This window comes from Papio anubis, chromosome 2 (assembly GCF_008728515.1).
Source record: "Papio anubis isolate 15944 chromosome 2, Panubis1.0, whole genome shotgun sequence".
NCBI lineage: Eukaryota > Metazoa > Chordata > Mammalia > Primates > Cercopithecidae > Papio > Papio anubis.
Genome location: NC_044977.1, coordinates 118,761,292 through 118,786,888, shown reverse-complemented (window position 1 = coordinate 118,786,888; position 25,597 = coordinate 118,761,292). Strand labels below are relative to the sequence as shown.

Here is a 25,597-nt window from a genome sequence, read left to right as displayed (position 1 = left end):
TCCCACAGAATAAGATACTTTAAAATGGAGCTGTCAAGCAATTTTTATATGTGTAGTCAATTTGTGGTTTCAAAAAGCTACTTCAAAAAAAACTTCAAAAAGTTAGTGCTTTTTGATAAATTTGTTTTCAAACCACTTTGTTAAGAGGTCCAAAGTTATATGATAAAATGATCAAGTAAATTCTTTTCATTATAAAGAATCTTGTTTAAAAGTCCAGAGCGTTCCTCTTAATATTTAGTGAGAGCCCTGTTCTTGTTGTACTTCATCAGTTGTCTATGTTGCTGGTTGACTATTGGAAGTTTTACACTGAATGAAAGAATTAAGATTGTAAACCTCTAGAAAACAAGGACTTCTGTGGTCCTTCCAGGATTGAATGAAGGTTCCATGAAAGAGAAACATCTAGAATACACCTTTCTTTTTTCTTAATAGCTAGTAGAGGGTGAGGAGGGAAAGAAGACACTGTAGGATAATGCATGTTTATGTCAGATGGTAGGAAAAATTCATGATGTATTTATACTGCGTGTGCTACCAAACAGCATACAGCTACACGTTTTAGACAAAATAAAAGAAGTTTTGATGATAATTATCAATACATGCATGAGAATTTCCAATGTCATGGTTTAAGCACCCACTTCACAGACACTTGTAAATTAGCTTCCGTGCATTCATAAATGGGGTTAGTGTGATTAGCTTGCCAAGGCCCAGAAGAGATTATATTTATTAAAGATCACATGAAAAGTTGTGTCCTAGGCATCTGACTAGGAATTTTAATTTTAAATGGGTAATATTATTAATGAACTATTAACACAGTAGAAACATTTATTTTGATAGATTTATTAATGATTGTAAAGATTCTTGTTTTTTTAATATAAGGATTAATGACCATTCATTCAAACTAAACCTATTATGTACACTGAAATATAACATAAACATTGATAGGCTTGCCAATCTGACTTAAGCACTACTTTTAAAATATGAAGCTAAGTATAGTTTTTTTTGTTGTTGTTAAGATGTTTTAGACATGTTAAGTCATTTTATTTTGGCCTATAATCAACCTCCTGAGGTATAATGAGAAATCCATTTCAATATAGAAAGTCAGTTTTATGAGGCTTTTAGATTTTGTTTTTTTTTTTTTAAACAAAACTTCCTGTCAGAGTGTGTGCCTGATTGTCTCACATATTTGATTAGATCAGCTGGCATGGCTCCTTGGCAGCCTGGCCCTCGCTGCCAGTTTACTCTGTGTCCCCTTCCTTGCAGGGCCCTGACCCAGAGGCCATCTCTCAGCTGTCCCAGCCCTGCCGATTCTTTGAGGTCCCTGAAGCCTTTCCTGATTCTCCCATCTCATGTTATCCTTCTCTATACCCTATAGCTTTACCTTTTGATCATGGTATCTGTTATGTTAGTTATTCCTTTCGTTGTGTCTCACCAAAGTTGTTGGCTCATAGGAGCTGGTAGAGTGACGCCGGCCACAGAGGCAATAAATATTGGCATTGTGCTGTCTTCATTGCTTTTCTTGGATGAATTAAAAAACATTCAGAGGAGCTGGGCACAGTGGTGCATGCCTGTAGTCCCAGCTACTTTGGAGGCTGAGGCAGGAGGGTGACTTGAGGCCAGTTCAAGGCTGTAGTGTATGATGATCACACCTGTGTGTAGCCACTGCAACTTCAGCCTGGGCAATACAGTGAAATTTCATCTCTAAAAAAAATAATAAAGGGAACAAAGAATTGGAAAAAGAATGCATAGAGTGTGGATTGGCTTGCTTTACTCGTAACAGGTTGCTTTTCCAAGCATCTTCTTTCACAACGCTCATTATCAGGACATCTTGGGAGCAAAAGTGTCCATATTGATTTGGGGTTACTTATGTTTTTCTTTGGTCAGAATCCCTCGTTTCATCCATGTCCTCAGTCCTAGATTAAGTAATCTTTTTGTGCACATTTAGAGCTTCTGACGTTAATGCCTCCATTGTTTCCGAAAGTCCCGATGATGATGGAACTGTGCATATTAAAGCAGGAATAGGGCAGAATGTTGTCAGGCATATCTAAAAGCCTACCCCTGGAAAAGTACTTAATGTGGCACAGAAAGCCTCTTTCTGGAAAACCACTGAACTGATAGTTAAATTCAAAAGTCACTCTTAAAATCAGTTTAAGCACACATTAAATTCACTTGTCTTGGATGAAGCCAGTGAACATGTTAAGGCAAAACAAGATTTATTATCAAATACTGGTCTCTCCAAAAAGTTACATGGGATCAGAATCAGATGTTGATGAATAATTTGTTTTTGTACGTTTTAATAGTTACATGTTCTTACTTCTAGAGCTCATTTAACTGGTTGAACTAGAGAACCAGAATACAACATAATTTGTGTTTTTCTGTGGTGGAAGAGAAAAGTAAAATTAAAGTGGAAGTTATTAATACTATCTATATTCACAGGCTGCTAATATGTACTGCGTTCTTTCCTTTTGTGTTTTTCTTCAGGTGATTGAAGACAGTACTGGAGTCCGCCGGGTGGTGGTCACACCCCAGTCTCCTGAGTGTTATCCCCCAAGCTACCCCTCAGCCATGTCTCCAACCCATCATCTCCCTCCCTATCTGACTCACCATCCACATTTTATTCATAACTCACACACGGCTTACTACCCACCTGTTACCGGACCTGGAGATATGCCACCTCAGTTTTTTCCTCAGCATCATCTTCCCCACACAATATATGGTGAGCAAGGTAAGTAGATTCTCGTTGGCGTCAGGAGCCGTTGAAACTGGCTACAGCATTTCAATAGTTCAAGGCAGCCCTTTGTTTCTTGTGAAATAAGCAGAGTAGAAAAGGATCTAGGTGGTTTGTAAGACTCATGAGGAATTCCTAGCTTCCTTTGTCCTGCATGGTGCCTTGGAAAAATTACTTTGTGGGTTTAGTTCTTTTACTTTCTTTCAGTTTTCCCAAACTCGGCCCCAACCCCCACCTTACAAGATCAAGGAGTAAGGTAGCCACCTTTTATTTTAGAAAAGTGGCAATGTGACATCGTTCCCATGTCCTGAAAGCATGTTTTTATGTGAGAGTGGCCTGAGGTACAACTGTGGCACATCGTTGCTTCGGTATCCATATGATCTACCAGTTAAAGGGAAATTGAAAGGTGTTTTGTGCCCCATTTCCAATGTTTGAAGATTGTGAAGTCTCAGCAACCTTTGGGTTTCCTGAAAGGCTCTATGTTGTGATGTTGGCAGAACTAAAAATCCCCTGGCTGTTGATGTGGCCTTCCTGAACCTGCTTTTAGTTTAAGACTAGCCATTAGTGCAGCCACAATTTCACTGGTTGTTAGGCAAATACTTACCTGGATATGAAAAGAGTCTCAGAACTACCAACATTATATCTTTTTAAAGTTTTGACCTTGGTGTTGGTTTAGTCTAAAGGCTTTCTCTATCAAAATGGATCCTGAGAAACCAGATAATTGAAGGTAAAATTAGACTTTAGCCTCTAGGACTTTACAAAGTGATTTTCTTCTGAGTCTGACTATGAAGGGAAGCATTTTACTGTTTCAGACATTTATTATGTTGGTTTAGATACATTGTAGAAGAAATGCCTGTTATACCATAGAATGTTTGAGCAAGTTATTACTTTTAACAGTTATATATATATATAATTATATAATTTCCACATAATTAATTATAATTTATAATTATATATATTTTTATATATAATTTTTCCCTGTTCATCTCACATTATAACTTATTCACAGAAAAAGCTTTTTTGAGATTTTTTGAGATGGTATTTCAAGTGAAATATACTGTTGTAACTTAGGGATAGAATTTGACTGTGTGTGTGTTTTGTTTTTTAAGTAGTCAAAGAAATTTGACATAATTCAAATTAATCAGGTGCTTTCACAGTGGGGTATAAGGGGATGATAGCAAAACATGAAATCAATACTTTGATTTTATAGCAGCATCAATAACTTCCTATTAATTTGATCTTTTTTCCATGCGACATAACACCAAGAAAACATTAAGTAGTGGGGATATACTATGAAAACATTTGGATAAAAACTGAAAAAATTTAGTTAGCTGTAATTTTTTTAAATGTATTCAGTGCTTTGACACAATATGCATTAAATAATTGAGTGTTTCTCAGAGCTTTCTGGCTGGATCTGAGCTCTGATGACATGAAAGTCCTTGGTGACTGACTCACTGCCTGCTGGTGTATATCTGACTTGCTTTATTTTAGCAGTCTGTTAGTAGGATGCCACATAGTTACTGTTTTGTAAATGCTTTCCTTTGCAATTTTAGGCAAGACAACGGTATAATTTAAATCATTAGAGTTAAGCACAATTGTAGTCTCTTCATTTTGTGGTGTATTTGGGTCTAATTCCATTAAAATAACACAGAGCAATAATGTATACAAATAAAAATGCCTTCATTGATTTCACATTAAAGCAGTAAACCAAAATCCCTTCGCTTTATAGATAAGCCATTTTTATATTCTTTAACCTTAGTTCTTTAGTGTGCATACCTAAAAGCAATTTAAATATTAATTTTCTAAACTATAAGTGTTTAAAAGTTTTCACCATGTCTGAAGAGGTGATTAGTGCCTGCGGTGAATATGTTAAATCTCATGTGTAATGCATCGTGGCATTTAGAACATTTACTGTCCTTCTGGTATATTTTGACATTGTTTATTTGGATACATACTGTCTGAATAGGATTATATTTGTTTTGACACATTCTCTAGTGCAAACTGGTTCTCTCATGAAGATTTGATTTTTCACAAAACAACTCGTTAAAAAACAAATCTTCCTTTAGCTATGTTAACAGTAAGAAACAGTGGAGCTTTACCGTTGAGTAATTGAGACAGCAGTTTTGTTAAATTATGCAGGGTAACCATACATTTCTGTTGTGCCTGTGACAGTCCTAGTTTAGGTCTCTTGCCTTGAAGAAATTGTTGATATTCCTCCCTTTTCACTGTCAGAAGTGTTCAGATTTGGATGGTACTTTATATTGTCACTCCATAGATGAGGTGACCCTTGTTTCTTATGAAGATGTAAGGACCCAATCTTTATGTTACGCATTGTCATTTTTACTGATACCTAAAAATAATTGTGAACTGATTTAAAAATTTAAATTTAACATGAAGTTTTCCTCTTGAGGTCATAAGATTGTTTGCAGGCTTCTATTTTCTTTTGAGCCACTTTAAAACGTGCGTAGTAAAGTCACGTGGCATTCTACATTTGTCTTGCCTTCGATTACTCCAAAAGAGAAGTTTGAGACCACAGCTTATTACGTTTGGCACCAGATTTCAGAGATAGCTTTTCTTAACCCTTATACTTCCTCCTTGAACATTTCCCCCGATTCTGTGAGCTTTGATTATTTTAAATGGAAATGTGTCATCTCATTATCTTAGTTAAATTTGTTCAAATGTTGGCTCTTTTGAATGCCACAAATAACTTAAACTTTGACTGCAATATACTTTCCAGTAGAAATACTATTCTGTCTACAGGGATAAGTAGACTTTTAAAGTAGCTTGATTCTAAGTACATGTTTAATGGGGGTATTTTATTTGTTCTCACTTTTTCATGTATTGCAACTACTGAAAACATAATGAAAGGCAAAAATCAAAGTCAGTTATACATTCAACTAGAATATGAACTCTTTAGGGATAACAACCTTGTCTTCAGTATTCTCTGTAATATAGGAAATTTTCTGAACGCACAGTATAGTTTTTAATGATTGATTATTCCTTGATAGATTAGAAACAAATGGGAATGCCTTAAATGTATATCATGTATATGGCATTTTCTTTTTTCTTTTTCTTTTTGAGGCAGAGTCTTGCTCTGTCGCCCAGGCTGGAGTGCAGTGGTGCAATCTCAGTTCACTGCAATCTCCGCGTCCCAGGTTCAAGCAATTCTCCTGCCTCAGCCTCCTGAGTAGCTGGGATTATAGGTGCCCACCACCACGCCTGGCTAATGTTTTGTATTTTTAGTAGAGATGGGGTTTCACCATGTTGCCCAGGCTAGTTTCAAACTCCCAAGCTCAGACAGTCTGCCCACCTCGGCCTCCCAAAGTGCTTACAGGCATGAGCCACCACGCCCGGCAGTATTTTCTTAAGAAATATTTATTATACTCTATTTAGTAATATTTTAGACTTCTTTTATACTTTAGACTTCTTCAGGAGCCAGATCGTTTGACCATTTAATAATTTATTACTGAAAATGTAAACTGAGTTTGGGTTTATCATAATCATCCATTTTAGAAATTATACCACTTTATGGAATGTCAAGCTACATCACCCGAGAAGACCAGTACAGCAAGCCTCCGCACAAAAAACTGAAAGACCGCCAGATCGATCGCCAGAACCGCCTCAACAGCCCTCCTTCTTCTATCTACAAAAGCAGCTGCACAACAGTATACAATGGCTACGGGAAGGGCCACAGCGGTGGAAGTGGCGGAGGCGGTAGCGGTGGTGGTCCCGGAATTAAGAAAACAGAGCGACGAGCAAGAAGCAGCCCAAAGTCGAATGATTCAGACTTGCAAGGTAATACTCAAGATGTTTGCCATAGAGTGAATTATCAAGACAGAGACATCTCAAATGATGTTTCCACGTCTTTTACATGAGAATATTATTTCATGGTGCTTGGTTGTTCTGCTAAGAATATTTGAGTAGACCTTCTTGGATCTATTTCTTAGTAAGGAAAGAATATTGCATTGTTTATTTTTTATTAATACTTCACAGCAGAAATACTACGTTTTGGTCACATATGCCATGTAGCTTTCTACTTAGTAACAAGTATGTGAAAATCTTTTCATGTTAGCCTACTTCTGTTGTTTCACTCTCTGAATAGACAGATGTGGAAGAAATCCAAAGATAATTTTTCTAAAAGTGTAGGCTAGTTTAAATCTCAAAATAATTATACCTCATAAACCATATGTAATTACTTCCTTACTGTAATGAAATCTGTCATTGAATCACAGAAATATGTTTCTCTTTAGTTTTCGCATCAGTTACTGTCTCATACCACCTTTTGCCTGTGAATTAAGTGTTTGGAAACCAAGAATGAGATGGAAGAATGAGGGTCACCACATATAGCTAGAGAAACATCAACTCAGAATGGCACGTGTTTTTTTGTAGATGAATCTCTTGGGTATTGATCAGTTGATTTGGAGGAAGGTTTTTGTGTTTAAATGAAGTTTTGGGGGTAGTTTAGAGAGAACCTATTCTGATGCCACATAAGGAAAAACAGTGACTTTTTCTATAGGCATAGGGAAGAATGACTTAAGTGAGGCAAAAAAGGTAACATTTGGATAAGGTAGGTGAGTTTATAGATAGAAATGACTGGAAAACAAAGACATGAACAACTTTTAAAGATAGGATCAATTATTCAAGTAGATTCCCTTTTTCATTCACAATCACATTCTCACAGACAGTCCCCATTTCTACCTGACTGAGATGCAATAAGGAATCTGATTATAACACTCATTGACTATAACACTCATTGAATTTATGGATTCCTTACTGCATCTCATTCAGGTAGAAACAGGGACTGTGTCTGTGAGAATGTGATTGTGACTGAAAAAGATGCAATTTGTGTATTTTTGAGTGTCTACGGAAGAGCTTCTGACAAGGGAGAGGAAGGTTAGGTAAAACGAAGTATTGCCATCAACATTTCCCCCTACGTTATTTGGGTGAGTGATTGCAGCATGAGAGAGAGGAATAGTAAGATAACAGTGAAATGTAAACAGATCATGTGTTCTTTTCATTTTAATTATTTATTCTTTTCTCTATTTTCCAAACTCTATGCAATTACCATGTTATTCTTATACTTTTTAAAACATAAATAATTATCATACAAAGGAAATTGAAGATTCAAGAGGCTTGTACATAGCTCTTAAGGGAAGATGCTGGGTCTCATATAATAATTTTTAGTCAAATGATACTGTAATTTCCAAGCTTGAAATTAGTTTATTCGCAGTGTTGCAATTTAACCATGACTATATAAGAATTCATACCAAAAAAATTAAGAATAGATTTTCCTAAAGAGAATTTTAATCCAAAGAAAAGCGAGAGAGAATGTATAAATTGTCCAGAGAGCTTACGAGGTTTGAAGTACTTTGATTACTTGACTCATTCTTTAATAATTTTCACCTTGCTTTGCACCAAAACTGATTTAAGGCAAATGACATAGACACATAGAAGCAGATAACATAAATGTAAGCATTGAGGAGCCGAAAGATGATAAGGGAAGGAAAATACTAATAAGATGAAGCAGGGTTCCAGTAGAGTGGCTTGATATGGGCCATATATTTGGTTTTGAGCCTCCTGGTTGTCAAAGCAAAAAGGCAAATGTGAATCACATAGCATGAACAAAGAATAAAGCACTTCTTGTTCGTGGGGCCCATCAAGTGGCTCATAACGTTTCAGTTGTGTCTGCCTCAAAATGTGGTTGTTGGTTCCTAGGATCCCAAAAGGCTTTTTCCTGCTTTCTCATCCTTACAAGTGTGTCTCCTGCTGGAGGTTACTGCACCTGACATCTAAATCTGTACCCCAGAAACAGACTTCTTAACTGATTCTTAGGTTTACAGTGCCACCTAATTAATCTAAAACTATACTTAATACCAGTATGATAAACCTGATAGGTTCATATGTGGTTTGCACAAGAATAGAATATATACTTAACCATAACATGTGACTTGTGTGGTTTTTTTTTTTTTTTTTTTTTTTTTAATGTTTTACTTAGGTTAAATTGCCCTCATGGCCAGAAGAGATAAATCTTTTTACTTTTTTTTTTGAGATGGAGTCTCGCCCTGTCATGTGGGCTGGAGTGCAATGGTGCGATCTCAGCTCAATGCAGCCTCCGCCTCCCAGGTTCAAGCCATTCTCCTGCCTCAGCCTCCTAAGTAACTGGGATTACAGGCATGTGCCACCACACCCTGCTAATTTTTGTATTTTTGGTAGAGATGGGGTTTTGCCATGTTGTCCAGGCTGGTCTCAAACTCTTGACCTCAGGTGATCTGCCCACCTCGGCCTCCTTTTTACATTATAATTCCTTAGCCTTTGAGTTAATTTACTTGAATAATTTACCTTTTTACCACTTACAAAAAACAAATCTTTAAAAAAAGACAAACTTTAAGTTTGTGCCTGGTCCTGTGGTAAAACTAAGCACATGTAAAAGAAGCAAACAACTCATGTTAATATAAATACATGTATGAAAAAGATGGAGATACCTTAATTTCTCTCTTGAGGTCTAGTTCTCTCCGTTAACTGTGCTTCAGAAACTTTAAAACAATAGAGATTCGTGGACCCCATTTTAGACCTAGTAAATCAGAATCTTCACACCACTTTTGACTTCATGTTTTTTTTTGTTTTGTTTTTTAAATAAAACCTCCATTGGGGATAATGTATAATCAGCCAAGATAGAAAATTATACTATCATAATAATAAGGATGGTTCATCAAGTTGTACACAGTATGGAATAGGAACTTTGTGTTTTATTCATCAATCTCTCCCTCCTTCTAGTACTATACCTGACACATAGTAGGTACTCAGTAAATAGTGTTAAGTGAGTCCTGTTTTCTTAATTGCCTTGTTTTCCAGAGCAAGCCTTCTTTTTGAACACACAAAGCTATTGTACCATTTCCTTTTCCTGGAACAAATTGTTGCATTGCTCAAGGAAACTGCTCCGTGGCTAGCCTCCCCTTTCATTTACTATTACCTTCAGGAAAACAGGTCCGACAGACTCCCATAGTACACTCTGAGAAATATGGGATCTCTGAGTTCTTGCACTTCCTTGGAGCAAATTGTGTGGTGTGAGCCGAGAACAGTTGGGGCTTTGGTATTAGACATACGGTACTTGGCTTAGAATTGGGCTTTGTTACTTACTTTTTCCTTTTAGTTTTTCCTGAATTTCCATGTTCACATTTGTAAAATGGGCACTTAAATTTCCATTATTAAATATTAAAAATACCCTTGCTCAGTTCTTAACACTTTAATATAATGGTAACCCTTATGACTTGAATATTATCTCTCTCATCTTCAGGACTCCTGTTATTATAGGATCATGTCTCATCTGAGATAGCTGCCCCTCAAAATAGGCATCTCTCTCTACTCTGCATCTGGCGGCTTTTCCCTTTCCCTTCATGCTCCATTCCCCTCACCCCAGCCCCCTACATTTCTTCTCCTTTAAGCCAGAAGTGGCTTTCTTTGCTTAAACCCATCTTACATTTTTGAAAGCTAAACCCTGCATTACTGGCCCACTATCTCTGAAAGTTGCTTCCAGGCTCCTCTTCTTTTTTTTTTGAGACGGAGATGGAGTTTCACTCTTGTTGCCCAGGCTGGAGTGCAATGGCGTGACCTCAGCTCAGTGCAACCTCCACCTCCCAGGTTCAAGCAATTTTCCTGCCTCAGCCTCCTCAGTAGCTGATATTACAGGCGCACACCACCATGCTTGGCTAATTTCTGCATTTTTAGTAGAGACAGGGTTTCACCATGTTGGCCAGGCTGGTCTTGAACTCCTGACCTCAGGTGATCCACCCGCCTTGGCCTCCCAAAGTGCTGGGATTACAGTCGTGAGCCATTGTGCCTGGCCAATTTTTTTGTATTCTTAGTAGAGGCGGGATTTTGCCATGTTGGCCAGACTGGTCTTGACTCCTGGTCTCCAACTCCTGGCCTCAGCCTCCCAAAGTGCTGGGATTACAGGCGTGAGCCACCGTGCCTGGCCACTTCCAGGCTCTTTTAAGAGAGGTTGCCACTGTGTAGAAACATACCCAATATCCTGGGGTCCTCTCTGGTGGAATTGGTACCGGATCTCATACATCTTCTCGTCACCTTGTCCTAGGGCACTTCCAGCTCCAAGCGAGAAAGAACTCTGGTGCACAGCCTCTTGGAACTTCCTTTCTCATGGTCTCTGGTATCTCCTCATATGTTTTTTATTTTTCTCTTTGCTCCCTCTGAACCTTAAGAGACCTCCCAGAAGGGCCACCTTATGGTTTAAGATGTGTGATTATTCATTTTCCTCTCCAGTGCATCCTCTGTTGTGGCTACAGTTAAATAGATCTCAACATTTTAATCCCTTCATGAGAACCTCTGTGGTGCCCCCCACTATCTAGAGAATAAAGTCTAAACTGCATGATATGACACAAACTAACTTCTTGTGGCCCTTCAGATTTCCCCACCAGACATGCTCGCTGTGTTCTGCCCCGTTTTGTGAATATGCCTCATTCCCTTTTCTTGGCCTGTCCTTCCAGTTCCTCTGCCTAGCAAACTCCAACTCAGGCCTTCAAGAGCCAGCTCAGTTATCACCTCCTCTATGAAGACTGCCTGTCTCTCCAACATATTATGATGGCAGATAAGTTAGGGGAAAATATTTCAAGAGTTTTTGCCTTCCTTTTCTCTTCCTCTCCCAGCATTTCATTTTAGAACAGTGCTTGGGGATCAAGTCCACAGATGTTCAAGGATAGGAATGGGAAAATTTGTTCTTGTGTACAGAGTATTATGCAAGAGCTGGGCCTTGAGCCTGTTCTGTGGCCAAAACCAGTTAGTCACATTGCCTTTCACTGCAGAAGCTAAAGAAGTTTCTGTTGCTCTTCATTCAGTGAGAGGGAAGCTTCATTTCTTCCATTTTATTCTTGATAAAAACCGAAGCACACAGTATTTTAAGGAAGTTATTGAGTGGAATCCAGTGAGTCAGGATCCAGTTGTCTAACTGAAATCCTTCCATTTTCAGCCAGTTATACCCCCTCAGAAAGGAGTTAGTTTATCTGCCAGTATTGTTTTAGAAAGAATTATATGAATTTAGAGTAAAAAACAAAAGCTTTGATGAGGATCCACTGTTTAATTTTAAAAGACCTAAGTAGTCCCAATAATACGTGTGTGTGTTTGTGTGTGTGTGTGTGTGTATGTATGTGTGTGGGCAGATGGTGAAGGGAGAGGACATCAAGAGTGCAAAGTCACAATTTCCAAACTTTGTGGTGTTTTCTTTTTTTTTGAGACAGAATCTGGCTCTGTCGCCCAGACTGGAGTACAGTGGCGCAATTTTGGCTCACTGCAACCTCCGCCTCCCGGGTTAAAGCAATTCTCCTGGGATTACAGGCGCCCGCCACCATGCCTGGCTAATTTTTGTATTTTTGGTGGAGACGGGGTTTCACCATGTTGGCCAGGCTGGTCTCAAACTCCTGACCTTAGGTGATCTACCTGCTTTGGCCTCCCAAAGTGCTGGAATTACAGGTGTGAGGCCACCGCGCCCGGCCTCCAAACACTTTTTTCTGTATAAAAATGTGCTGTGTGCAGTTGACATTGTTGACCTTCACTTTGTTCCTGGGGCTTACCCTAAGAGTGAGGATGTCTTTTTCATATATGACTTTTACATTTTAAAAACGTAATGGAATTGTAGATTTTAAATAATCGGTGTTCTGGACTGTGTGACATAGAACATGTCATTTCACTAAGCCGTGGTTTTCCTTTCAGTAAAATGAACGGGTGAGTTAGGGTCTGTGATTTTCAAAATCTTATCAGTGAGTAGATTGCCTCTGTTTTCAGACAATTGTGTGTGGATCACCAATTTTAAATACAGTATCCCTTCACCCCTACCACATCACACACATTCATACACATGTACACATATACACATGCACTCTGAAAGCAGAGAGCACTAAAACTCCTGTGGTTTGAGTGGAGGACTGGGATCCTTGTCACCCTCCACAAGGCTTTCCCAGGGATCCAGCCCTCACCTGGGTCCTGGCTACTCACAGGCTCAGGCCAGCATTATTAGTACCATCTAGGAGCTTGTTAGACATATGCCCTTATGACCTGCCCCAGACCTACTGAATACAGGCTGTGTAGGTGGGGCCCACCAATCTGTGTTTCATCAGGCACTCCAGGTAATAATAAGCCACAGTAGCATTTGAGAACTGCTGGCCCTTTGAGTGCGAAGCAATTTTTAACCAAGATTTTAAATGGCAGGGGTGGGAAAGCAGCGGGTGGGAGGCATTCAGTTGGAACACTTGGTTTAAGTTGAGGCATGTTCCTTGTACTATCTGTATCATGACAAATATATACTAGTGGTGGAAGAGTTCCTTTTTTGTGACTAACATATAGGTAGCAGTGTATGTGAACTCTTCTAGAAGTTATAGTGCCATATGGGAAAAATTGGGACAAAGTGGCAAGAATTCCAAATATAGAAGAAAACGAACATACAGCATACTTTTGGCATTTGAACTTTGGAATTGTTAACAATCCAAAGACTCAGTTGCATTTTAGATCACATTCCACCACATAGACTCACAGTTTCTGGTTATGATACCGAAAGCCAGTGATGAGGGCATTATTCTTGTGCATTTCTCTTTCAGAGTTCGCAGATTGCTTTCTGACTCCAGCGGTGTTCCTTATTACCGGTTCTTTGTATTCTAATTCTTTCTCAGGTGGTCTCCCTGGCATTTTTTCTCTTCCTATTCTTATATTTTGTGATCATTGCTCAGAAACCAGAATCAGACTACAGCTCTACTTCCCCCAAAGCAGCAAGAAAGTGTATTCACAATAACAGTAATTATTCATAATGAGAAGTCATAGTGCACTAAGGCTTGGGATGGCATTTTTTCCCTCTAGGGGTCTGAGATTGTGGATATTTTTGGGTCCTTGGAGTCTGTCCTTTTGCTGAATGGCTTGGACTCTGGGAGGGCATGGCAGCGTCCACCTGTGCAGGGCCGACAGTGGTTTCCTTTGTCTGGAATGACGTGCTTAATGTTAATAAGGTCTGGAATGTTGGGAGTCAAGACAGATTTTCTTTTGGACTCTCTTTTGGTCTTGGCTCCCTGTAGCAGATAATGCTTGTGCTTTTCTGTTTTGATTAAAATAGGATATTTAGTAGGGCTTTTGCACTTCACAAGTAGCAGATTTCCTCTTTCTCTTGTAAGCTTTTTCTGTCTTGTGAGCACATATCCTAGGCATGCTCAGACGAGGTGTTTTGGAAGGCTGGAGTTTGGCAGGGCTCTTTTTTTCCCCCAGAGTATCTGTTTCCCTTACTGCGTTTGAACACTGTACTGTTTCTAGATACATTTTTAATGTTGCTTTATCTCTCAAGTCTGTAGGTGACGATGCATCCTGTGTGTTTTCACCTGTCTACAGCTGCATATAAATTCTCAGTATTGCAAAAATATCAAGAAAACATGAGAAAAGTTAAAAGTGAGCTCAGGTCAGTGGAATTCATCCATCTGACTGTCAATTACAGTCTGAAAAGTGAAAATAGTCCAAACAAGCCCAAATAACTTTTATTTTTTAAAAGGACAGTGGGGACCCCTGGATCAGAATGCAAGAGACGTGAGACATTCTTTTTGGCAGGAAACTGGACAATTAACATCGCCACTTCCATTTCAAGTGTAGGCTGCCAGATCCGTCCGCTCAGTTTAGAGGTCTCTGAGTGACTCTAATTAGGGACCAAGCAGACTTGAACGCCTTGCAACTGTCTATGTGTGGGATGGAGATAGTTTTGGGGTCAGAAGGCTGTTTCATAAGGAGCATACTGCTCATTAACATGTGCTTTCTGACTTGGGCGTTATCCTGCAGGGCCAAGGCTGGAGAACTCAAACTATGAATAATTATTTTTCTCTAAGACCCTTGTATGATGATGTTTTTCCCCCTTATTGGGATGTTGATTTTACTAGTGCAAAGGCAAATTTACAGCTCAACAAAGAGGACACCATGGTGGCCCAAATTGTTAATTAGTAGAGTATATAATTGTCTTTATTAAGTTACGTCACTTACCCTATCTTTTGCCTTTCGCCCTTTCCCCTTCCTATTTTTGTTGCAATCTGGAATGTTTTAAAGATGTTAATGCGTGATTCTTTCAACAGGCAAAATGAGATTTTTTTGTCATGTCAGGTTAAGAAGTCTTAACCCATTAAATCATACTTGAAGCTTCACATTTTTCACTTGCATATAAAAAGACAAACAGCATGCAAAAATAATTCGTTGAGTTTTCTTTTGAAATGAATGTTCACCAGAAGTTTGAGGTCAGAATTTTGATTAGTTTTTACCATATGTAGTACTGAACTCTGTAAACCCGTGTTATTTTCTCTGCCTTTTTGCTTTCTTGGGAACTGATCGTGGCAGCATTTAGATGACATTAGAACCCATGTTGGTAAAATAAATGTCATCCCAAAGAACCCTTTAAACAGCAGGTATAAGTGATGATATGGTTTGTTTCTGGTATATTTGTAACCTTCAGTTTTATTGAATTGAAACTTCTATATGTTATTTCTCTCATTTAGCTAAGTTGAATTCTGAATGTAACTGGGTTAGAGGTCATCATCACAAAAGAGCCATACACAGAAGTAAAATATGTACTAGTTGGGACCTTGCAGATCTTGGTTTAGTCTCAGTTCAGCCACCTGGGAACTATGTGACCTTGGGCATGATAGTTAATCTTTCAAGGCTTCATTTTCTTCTTGTGTGTAGAAAATAGGGGTAATTAATGGCATCTCTTTCAGAGGACTGTCATCAGCTCTTAGTACAATTTCAGACACTAAGTGCTTTAAAAATGTAGTGGTATTGGTAAAGAAAGACCATGAGATTTTTTCCTTGTGAGAACTGCTTTCTGTGGGTCACTTTAGCAGAACCTCAGCCTGTGAGCATGCCCATCAGAATGCTGTTGGGCAAGGCATCCTGCAGCCTGGGTCAGTGTTAAGTAATAGTGAATGCCAAGGACTTGAGATAGGGGAGAGTTCAGAGGGGCATCCACTCCCTAAAAAAGGTTCTCGGACTATTGCCAACCCACAAACAACCTGCTGAATTCTGGGCAAGAATAAAATGCAGTCCTCTCTCCGTGCTTTTTCCCTGTCACCTCTCTGGGTTGAATTCTCTGTGTGAGCCCACGGAATGGGGTCTGACAGGCCCGCTTGATTCTGTTTGAACCCACTCAGCAAATTAACCACTCTAAGTTACTTTGCTAAAAGGAGGAGATTGCAGGGGACATTAGCTGGAGGCGATGGGCAAACAACAACTGCTCTGTATTTATTTTTCTCCCACCCACATTCCTTGCTTTAGGGCAATTAGTTAAGCTAGATGGATAAGCTAACTGGGTAACCCACTAAATTTCCAAGTCTTTCACAACTTTTCCTTACACCTTGCAACTTGTACACCATCTCTTCCGCATTCTGTGGGCTGCATAGACCTGCCCTGCTACATTGCGGAAGGGGTCGGCACTAGGTGTAGGTAGATCATGGGGGTGGCGAGACATCTTGGAGGCTGACTACCAGGTGTCGATGCAGAAACCGTTTCTGTTAATACCTTATCTGAAAGAGTCTCAGCATTTGTGATGGAATTTTGGCAAATTTCCGCTGCTATGTCAACATAGATTTTGTCATTGCTTCTCCTTCTGTGGAATGGAGCTCTAGGATCTTTACATAAACTGCAGTGTGAAGAGGCAGGGTTTTGAACTTCTGGTTTTGTATGATCATTATTGTAATGTGATAATTATAGTCTATATTGCAAATACATTCATTATCATTCATGCTTTCTGCCATGGTCAGCTTTGGCTTTTATTTTAAATTTAATTTCCTCAACCAGACACACAGTGTAGCAGACTCTATTACCCTATTTCAGTTTTTGGTGCTGTAATGAGACTTTGAAATTCTAGGAATTGAGTAGATAACACAAGTGTGATGTGGGAAAGGTCCCTGGGAAACAACAGTGATACTATTAGGTTGCTGCACAAATAATTGTGGTGTTTGCCATCACTATTGCACCCACATAACAGCTCAGTGCATGCAATTTACAAAGTAATGAGTGAAATGCTCCCTATAGTTGACTATAAGATTTCCTCATTTTTCTCTGGTGCTGAATTTGCTTTTCTTTTTTTTTTTTGAGACGGAGTCTCGCTCTGTCGCCCAGGCTGGAGTGCAGTGGCGTGATCTCGGCTCACTGCAAGCTCCACCTCCCGGGTTCACGCCCGTTCTCCCGCCCTCCAACCTCCGAGTAGCTGGGACCACAGGCACCACGCCACCCGGCCGGCTGGTTTTTAACCATTTTTAGTAGAGGCGAGGGGTTTTCACCATGTTAGCCAGGATGGTCTCGATCTCCTGACCTCGTGATCCACCCGCCTCGGCCTCCCCAAAGTGCTGGGATTACAGGCTTGAATACCAGCGCCGAAGCCTGAATTGCTTTTTAAAACTCTTCCTGCTGTTCCCTTCCCATTCAGATTATGCTAAAACTTCTTTCCAGCTGCATCAGAAGAAGGGGACTTTCCGTGTAGGTGTTATGCTCAGAAAAGGGCAGAAAAGACCAGGTCGTGGTGGGGATGACTTGCTCCAAGCACAAAAGAGAATTGTGATGGTTCAGGAAGACTGGAAAACAATGAGGCAGGAAAGAAATGAGAAGGCTTCAGAGGAATGGCACATTGAAATAAAAGGAAGTGGTAAGAGCAGGAAAACAAGTGGAATGAAAGGAGCATACACAGTGGGCAGGGATGATTGGATAGACTGTGGAATAAAGGTAATTTGGGGAAAAAATAGGCAGAAAATAAAAGAGGTTTCATGGTTCCATGGTTGCATATTCCATTCCTCCCACTAGGTTAACATTTCCCAGAGGGGTTGGGTGGAGAGGGGGAAATCCTTTTTGCCCTGTTGTGGTCCATGTGCCCTTTTGCTGGCAGCTCCACTTGGAACAAATCTCCCTGTGAATACATCTCCTACTTTTTTCCTATTTGGAGTTTCCTGATGCTTTTGTCTTCCTCTTGTGCTGGATTAGAGCATCCACTGCCAGCATGCATTAACGTGATAAACAAATTAAAAGTGAAGTCTTAAGTAGAACTTTGGAAGGAGTAGCAGTACACTATATTGAGGTATTGGATTTTTTGAATATGACTTGAAGTTGTTAAAGTGATGTTTTAGAGTTTTAATGTGCTTAAAAACTGGAAATTGAGAATTTTTTTTTTATTTTTTGTTTTAAGTTAAAAATTAAGCACAAGAGACCAGGTATGGGAGGATCACTTTGTGAGAATCACTTTGGGAAGCCAAGGCAAGAGGATTGCTTGAGCCCAGGAGTTCAAGACCAGCCTGGACAAAATAACAAGACCCTATCTCTTCAAATAAATAAATAAATAAATAAATAAATAAATAAATAAATAAATAAATAAAATTAGGCGGATGTGGTGGGCATTCAGGAAGCTGAGATGGGTGCATTGTTTGAAGCCAGGAGGTCAAAACTACAGTGAGTGTTGATCGTGCTACTGCCCTTTAGCCTAGATGACAGAGTGAGACCCTGACTTTAAAAAAAAAAAAAACACAAGAAAGTTGGGGAGGGGGGCACCACTTTTCCTTTATTCCTGGGTTGGTATGCCTTTGTCAAAAGCAGCTTGCTTTAAATGAAGATGTCATTCTTATTTCAAGTCCTCTTACAAACCGAATTCACTCTCATATCCCCTTGATATGTAATGAAAAGCAATATATATATAGCATTTCTGTGAAATAATCAAGCCTTGCTTTCTAGACTTATTAGAATTACCTCATGAAAGCAACATGAGGAAGTGAGTGGGAAGAACTAGGTCTACAACAATTAAAATAGTTTTTTTTTTTTTTCAGAAATGCATTTATTACTGCTTCTCTTAATTCACTTGGTGAACTTCCATTGACCTTTTTTTCCTTTTATTTGAAAAGACACAAATTATTATATGGAGCAGTAAGATCTTTCAAACCAGGAGGCATGGAGAAACTGCCATATTTTAGGTTCACTAAGTTCCTCAAAACTATTTAAGTGTCTTGCCAAGCACATTTAAAAAAAATTCGTATTTAGTCTTTCAGGAAGATTTATCTTTTGTTGGAATGTTGCTCCAAGGAACTCTATAAGATATCAGCATCTCTTGAAAGCTCTGTTAAAAATGATGTGTTACTTAAGTGAGAAATGGTTATGGGTGCTTTAATTATTCAGCGATCAAGGTTTTTTTTTTTTCTTTAAACACACTGACAGCATTCATATTATTTACTACTTACACTGTCATCCATGTGAAGATGGCTCCAATTTAATTGCAGACAGTTTTCAATTTGAAAACTATATCTTCATTTCATTGAAGAATTTCATGTCTGGGAAGTACTATTCCCTATAGAGTTTAATCTCTGGGTGTAGTGGTTTCAGCATCATCTACAACATTACACATGAGGGCAAAACTGTTTAGAGTAAGTTAGGTAAGTTGCTATTGCATTAGCATTTCTCAGAAGAAAGATGATCTTTTAGGTAGTAAACATACATGCATCGTAGAATCAGTAGGATTTCCTGATTTGCCTGACTCTGCGGTGCTTCCATGCCTGTTTTCTGCGTCGTTTCTTCACTTCCTTTTCTTTTTTTGTTGGGGGGAGACAGGGTCTTGCTCTGTTGCCCAGGCTGGAGTGCAGTGCCACCATCACAGCTCACTGCAGCCTCAACTTCCTTGGCTCAAACAATCCTCTTGTCTCAGACTTCTGAGTAGCTGGAACTACAGCTGTGTGCCACCCCACCTGGCTAATTATTTTTATTTATTTTATTTTTTGTAGAGACAGGGTCTCACTTTGTTGCCCAGGTTGGTCTCGAACTCCTTGGGCTCAAGTGATTCTCCCGCTTCAGCCTACCAAAGGGCTGAGATTACAGGCGTGAGCCACCGCGCCCAGCCCTGCATCATTTCTTTTAAATAATGTCAGGGACAGCAGGTTCTATGGCCCTGCTACCCATATTGGAATGAGAGATACAATAATCAGCTAAATCTTAGCCTTTATAGTTAAGATTTCAGAACTTGGTTTTCTGAACTGAATAATCTGTGGGATGTTTGTACCCACAAATTAGGATTCTCATTCTTCTCTTTTTCTTCTCTTTTATATTTTTATTTCTTGCAGTTTTAGATTCTATGAATTCTCTACCTCTCTCTCCTGTTCTGTATATCTGGCTTCCAAGACTTGCCATATTTATCGTCACTAATACTGTAAATGGACTTTTAAAATTCAACACTTTTTATTCATTCATTTACTGCTGAGGTACTTCTTATTTTACGAACGGGGTAAGGAAATAGAAAATGATAAAGATAAATGAGAAGGATGTTTTTAATACTAGATTGTTGTGGTAGCTGTCAACCTATTTACTTTTGAAGAAGAAAGTTTCAATAATTGCTCTTATTTTAAGACTATGTTACAAGCTCATTGAGTGCATCCAAGGAAAAGGAAGCACTTCAGATAAGCTAACTGCACTTCTTTAATAAGGGTGTGTGGTCCAGTTGCTAGTTTGTCCTTGTCATTTCCATTTCCTTCCTTTTGACCATTTTTATCTTTAATGATCTCAGTAGGAGGTAAACAACCTCGATAAGGGGATAAGGGAGAATGTATCCAAGTGCTGCTTGTCAATAGCTCTGATAAAGATTTGGTGTGTCTGGAAAACCTGAAACTTAAAATGATTCTCAGAAATTATCTCTAGGGTTCATCTGTAATATTGAGTAGATTACTATTTCTGTAGATGGGAAACTACTATTTCTATAGATCAAAAATAGTGGAATATTTGAAATTTTACATGCTTCAACTTAATATTCCACACATCAATATGAAGGATAATTAATAGGTATCTATACAAAGTATATCTCTACTGTGTTTCTCAACTGTTGGTATGCTAGAATTTCTTTTGTTTTTACTTTCAGTGTCAACAAGAGTAAAAGGTTTAGGGAGAGAAAACAGTGAACACCAAAGAACTCAGGTAATTTGTCTACTGCTAGGATGTTTTTTGCAAATAGATATTAAAAATGATATTTTGGGGTGAGCAGTGGATCAATAATCTGTTTAAGGCAGGAAATACTAGATTTTATAAAGATATAAAGGAATAAAATGAGATAAGATCACAGTGCCCAAGATGTTTTCTTGAAATGGTGGCTAGAGTCCTATTGATTAATGCTGGTGACTGAGACGTCAACATTGAAAATAAACCATCCCCAGACAATTGATAATTATAGGTGACAATTATGTTGTTATACTTTATTTAGGCAGTAGTTTTGTTCCTGGAAAATTACCTTTATTCAAGAGGAAAATTAGAAGCGTTTGAGAACTGAATGTTTTGTGGAAACTCTTGTGTATAATTTTTCAGTTTTATTCAATTTCATAAATCTTCAGGGAATATTTTCAGGCCTAGATTTATGGACACTGTATATAGTACCTGCTACCAAAAGAACATTCTACCATCAGGCTTATTAGAAAGCATATTGTCTGTTTTTCTGGTGCCTTGTTGTGAGCAGATGTTCTCGCAGCATTTCTGAACTATTTTAATGCACAAGATGGGAAGAACAGTAAGTTAAAAGACGGAGATAGGAATTAATTTTTTGACTAGGTAACTGCATTTGAGTGGGGATAAATGTCAGTATTCTCAATCTTTTTTTTTTTTTTGAGACAGAGTGTTGCTCTGTCGCCCAGGCTGGAGTGCAGTGGCCGGATCTCAGCTCACTGCAAGCTCCGCCTCCTGAGTTTATGCCATTCTCCTGCCTCAGCCTCCCCAGTAGCTGGGACTACAGGTGCCCGCCACCTCGCCCGGCTAGTTTTTTGTATTTTTTAGTAGAGACAGGGTTTCACCGGGTTAGCCAGGATGGTCTCGATCTCCTGACCTTGTGATCCGCCCATCTCCGCCTCCCAAAGTGCTGGGATTACAGGCTTGAGCCACCGCGCCCGGCCTTCTCAATCTTTTTTATCCCTCTGCTCAATTTGAGGTAATACCATGTGGTCACTTAATCTGTCATCAGACCCTAAAAATTCAGTAACAAGTCTCAGTTCTGTGTTAGCAGGAGAATGGATTAAAAATAAGTTTGAAATAAACTCTAGCACAGTCCTGTCACTTGAGCTCAGTTCCTTTGATTTGGCCCAATTTTCTGCACTGTTTTTCTTTTCATATTGTAATGACTACTGTCCACAGAGAAGGTTAACACAATGGAGGCACACTTCTGATGGGCCCTGTGTTCCTTTCCTGTGATTAACAATCAGCACACACAAAGCTGGTGCTTCTTTTTTTTCCCCTATAGAGATGGGGTCTCACCATGTTGCCTAGGCTGGCCTCTAACTCCTGGGTTCACGGCACTCTGCCACCTCAGTTTTCCGAGTAATTGGGACTACAGGCATACACCACCATGCCTGGCAAAGCCAGTGATTTAAAACAACAGAAATTTATTCTGTCACAATTCTGGAGAGAATGTAGAGCTCAGAAGTCCAAAATCATTGTTACCTGGGTGAAATCAAGGTATTGGTAGGCCCGAGCTCCCTCCGGAGGCTCTAGGAAAAAAATCTGTTCCTTGCCTCTTCCAGCCTCAGGTGGATGCTGGTACTCTTTTGCTTGTAGCCACATCACCCCAGCTTCAAGATCAGCATCTTCAAATCTCTCTGCTTTTTTCTTCACCTCTTGTTTGTGTTAAGTCTTCCTCTACCTCTGCCTTATAAGAATACATGTGATCTCATTTAGGGCCCATCTGGGTAACTCAGGATAATCGGCCATCTCAAAATCCTTAACCTAATCATATCTCCAAAGACTTTTGCATACAAGGTAACATTCACAACCACCACAGGCTCCTTCCAGCATCCCTGTCTAGAAACCTGGCTGAGCCAGCCCATTTGCCTGCATCCTAGTTAAGGTCTGATTGAAACACCCTCAACATTTACTATATGCTTTTCAGTGAGCTGCAGTTAATTTCATCCAAATGTACAATAGCAGCAGCAAGTATCTGTCTCTACTAACACAGGCCAAGAATCATTTAGCAGAGCTACCACCTGTCTTTGGAGAAGCAGTTTACATAGGGAAATCTACACACACGCTTTTTTTTTTTTTTTTTTTTTTGAGCAGAGTCTGACTCTGTCACCCAGACTAGAGTGCAGTGATATGATCTTGGCTCACTGCAGCCTCCATCTCCCTGGCTCAAGCAATCCTCCCACCTTAGCCTCCCGAGTAGCTGGGACTATGGGCGTGTGCCACCCTGCCTGGCTTATTTTTGTATTATTTGTAGAGAGAGAGTTTCACCATGTTGCCCAGGCTGGTCTTGAACTCCTGAGCTCAAAGGATCCTCCTGCCTCAGCTTCCCAAAGTACTGGAATTACTGGTGAGAACCACCATGCCTAGCCTATGCACAGTAAATTAAGCTAGTTTAAGCAGTTCATAAAGCTGAATGCTGTAACAACTGGGCTGTAAATAGAAGTGAGTTGTGCTGTGGATGTGTGTGTGTAAAATGTAAAATGGCGGCTGTGTATTTTCAGGGCATATTTAATAGTTAAATATCAGAATCTGTATAATTCTTTTTAAATGATGACTGGAGCTCATGGCATTTCCCAAGAAGTAGTGAAATGAACCTATCTGATTTTGAATATGTATTTTCTTTAAAAAGTAAATAAGATCGTTTTCACGGAGCATGAGATAAGATTTACAAAGGTTTAAAAGTAATCTTTAATGAATCTTATGTCCTGTAAATGTTAAATAGACCTCAAGAAAATTCCATAAAGCTGGTACTTGTTGGATATTACACTAAATAGTTAATGTTATAATAGATTGCAGGTGTCTTTTCTCTGATGACTGTCAGGTAGGCGGAGTCTAGTAATTGATTTAATTTTGAAGAAGATTTCTGTGTACCCTGAGGTGTCATATGCTAAATGGGTGATAAATTCTAAAGCCCTGTTATCTGCTTTGTTGTGTTTTTAATAGTTATTGCCTGTTGTAATAAACTTGTATCTTAGATTTCTTTTTTCACCTGTCAGTGGGTGTTTTGCCTAAATTGAAAAGACAGAAGATTTTAACTACATATGAAGTACTATTTTAAGTCATTGAAGATTTTTCCCTCCTCCAGAATTTTTTAATCTTGTCATACTTGGTGGGAAATAATGTATACATCAAAGTCAAGCATACTTAATTGTATAGTTTAAACATCAGTGCATCATTAATTGAATGAACAAATTAGTTAAAACTCTGTATTTGCTGCAGGTTTCAAAAATTACCTGGGCAGTAATTAGAGTTACAAGGAGTTGTAAAACAAAAGTTGATGAGAATAATGAAGTTGAACTACAAAGCCCTGATTGTATAAATAGGGCAAGAAGAAAGAACACCAAGAAGGGGGGAAAAAAGTGTTTTGGCCAGACACGAGAACTTAGCTGGATCATGTGGTATCAGCCAAGATAATATGTGATAGAGAATGGCAGATACAAATACCATGGCACTCTGTACATGGGAATAGAGAAATCAGAGATAAAAAATACAGGTCATGTAGATCACAGCTCTCCCTGTAGCCAGGCTCAAGTTAAGGTAGTTTAGTTATATAATCAACTTTTATGGTATTGCTAGGACCTTAGTAAAGGAGGGGCAAAGCTGAGGGGAGATCACATTATGTTACCTCGCTGGAATAGTTTCTCCAATCTTTCCATGCAGTTAAAAAATTAGATCTGTCTATTTCAAACCATTTAGTTCTACCCATGCTCATGAGCCTTTGGTTTTAGCTACTGATGTGTTTTTTCCATAAAGATATCAGTCACTTGTGGCATATACCATGCCCTGCCAGTTCCTTTTGGAATCAATTTAAATGAGAAAAATAAAGGACTTTGGGAAAAACTATTTCAGTGTGTCTGTTAAATTGTTTTACTATTTGAGAATAGTTCTGGACTCTGAAATACATTTTCCATTTAATAGTATTTGGCTTTTTTTTTTTCCTGAGCCATAACATTCGTGGAAATATGTTGAAATCTTAAGTGGAGAGAATATGACTTACTGCTTTTGGTATGACTTGCTGTCTAGAATGTTACAGTCTTCACTACAGTATGTTCTAGTCAGCAGCATTAGAAACAAGGATAACTTCAGACTACAAAGAAATGTGCATATTGTGATTCATAACTTTCTTCCTATTTTAAAATCCTCATTTTTTTTTCTTTCCTTTCATTTTCCTTCTTCTTTCCTTTCCTAGGCTCTCTCTCTGTCACCCAGGCTGAGATGCAGTCGCATGATCATAGCCCACTGCAGCCTCAAACACTGCATCTCAAGCGATCCTCCTACCTCAGCCTCCTGAATAGCTAGGACCACAGGCATGTGCCACCATGGCTGGCTAATTAATTTTTTTTTTTTTTGTAAAGAAGGTCTTGCTATGTTGCCCAGGCTGGTTTTGACCTCCTGGCCTCAAATGATCCTCTTGCCTTGGCCTGCCAATGTACTGGGATTACACACATGAGCTACCGCCCCCAGCCTATTCTGAATTCTTCAGATTGTAGAGCCAACTATACTACAAATCTGTGCTTTTTTTTTTTTTTTTTTTTTTGTGACAGGGTCTTGCTCTGTTGCCCAGGCTGGAGTGCAGTGGCGTGATCTCGGCTCACTGCAGCCTCCAACTCGGGTTCAAGCAATTCTCCTGCCTCAGCCTCCCAAGTAGCTGGGACTACAGGTGCGTGCCACCATGCCCAGCTAATTTTTTTTTTTGGTATTTTTAGTAGAGACAGGGTTTCACAGTGTTAGCCAGGATGGTCTCGATCTCCTGACCTCGTGATCTGCCTGCCTTGGCCTCCCAAAGTGCTGGGATTACAGGCATGAGCCACCACATGGCCTAAATCTGTGCTTTCTTATAGGACATTTCATCAAATACATATTCTTTGTCACTTGAGTGGCAACTCTTCCTGGATATTA

The 25,597-nt window shown here is 39.2% G+C and overlaps 1 protein-coding gene across 3 annotated transcripts in view; it reads left to right on the top strand.

Moving 5' to 3' along the window:
- FNDC3B (fibronectin type III domain containing 3B) overlaps nucleotides 1-25,597 on the top strand; it is a 364,617-nt gene that overhangs the window by 207,371 nt on the left and 131,649 nt on the right. For all 3 annotated transcript variants that reach the window (XM_003894828.5, XM_031663575.1, XM_003894829.4), the window contains 2 exons: nucleotides 2,476-2,719; nucleotides 6,236-6,517. In XM_003894828.5, coding sequence (XP_003894877.1) covers nucleotides 2,476-2,719; nucleotides 6,236-6,517 — 526 coding nt within the window. The remainder of the gene's footprint in view (nucleotides 1-2,475; nucleotides 2,720-6,235; nucleotides 6,518-25,597) is intronic.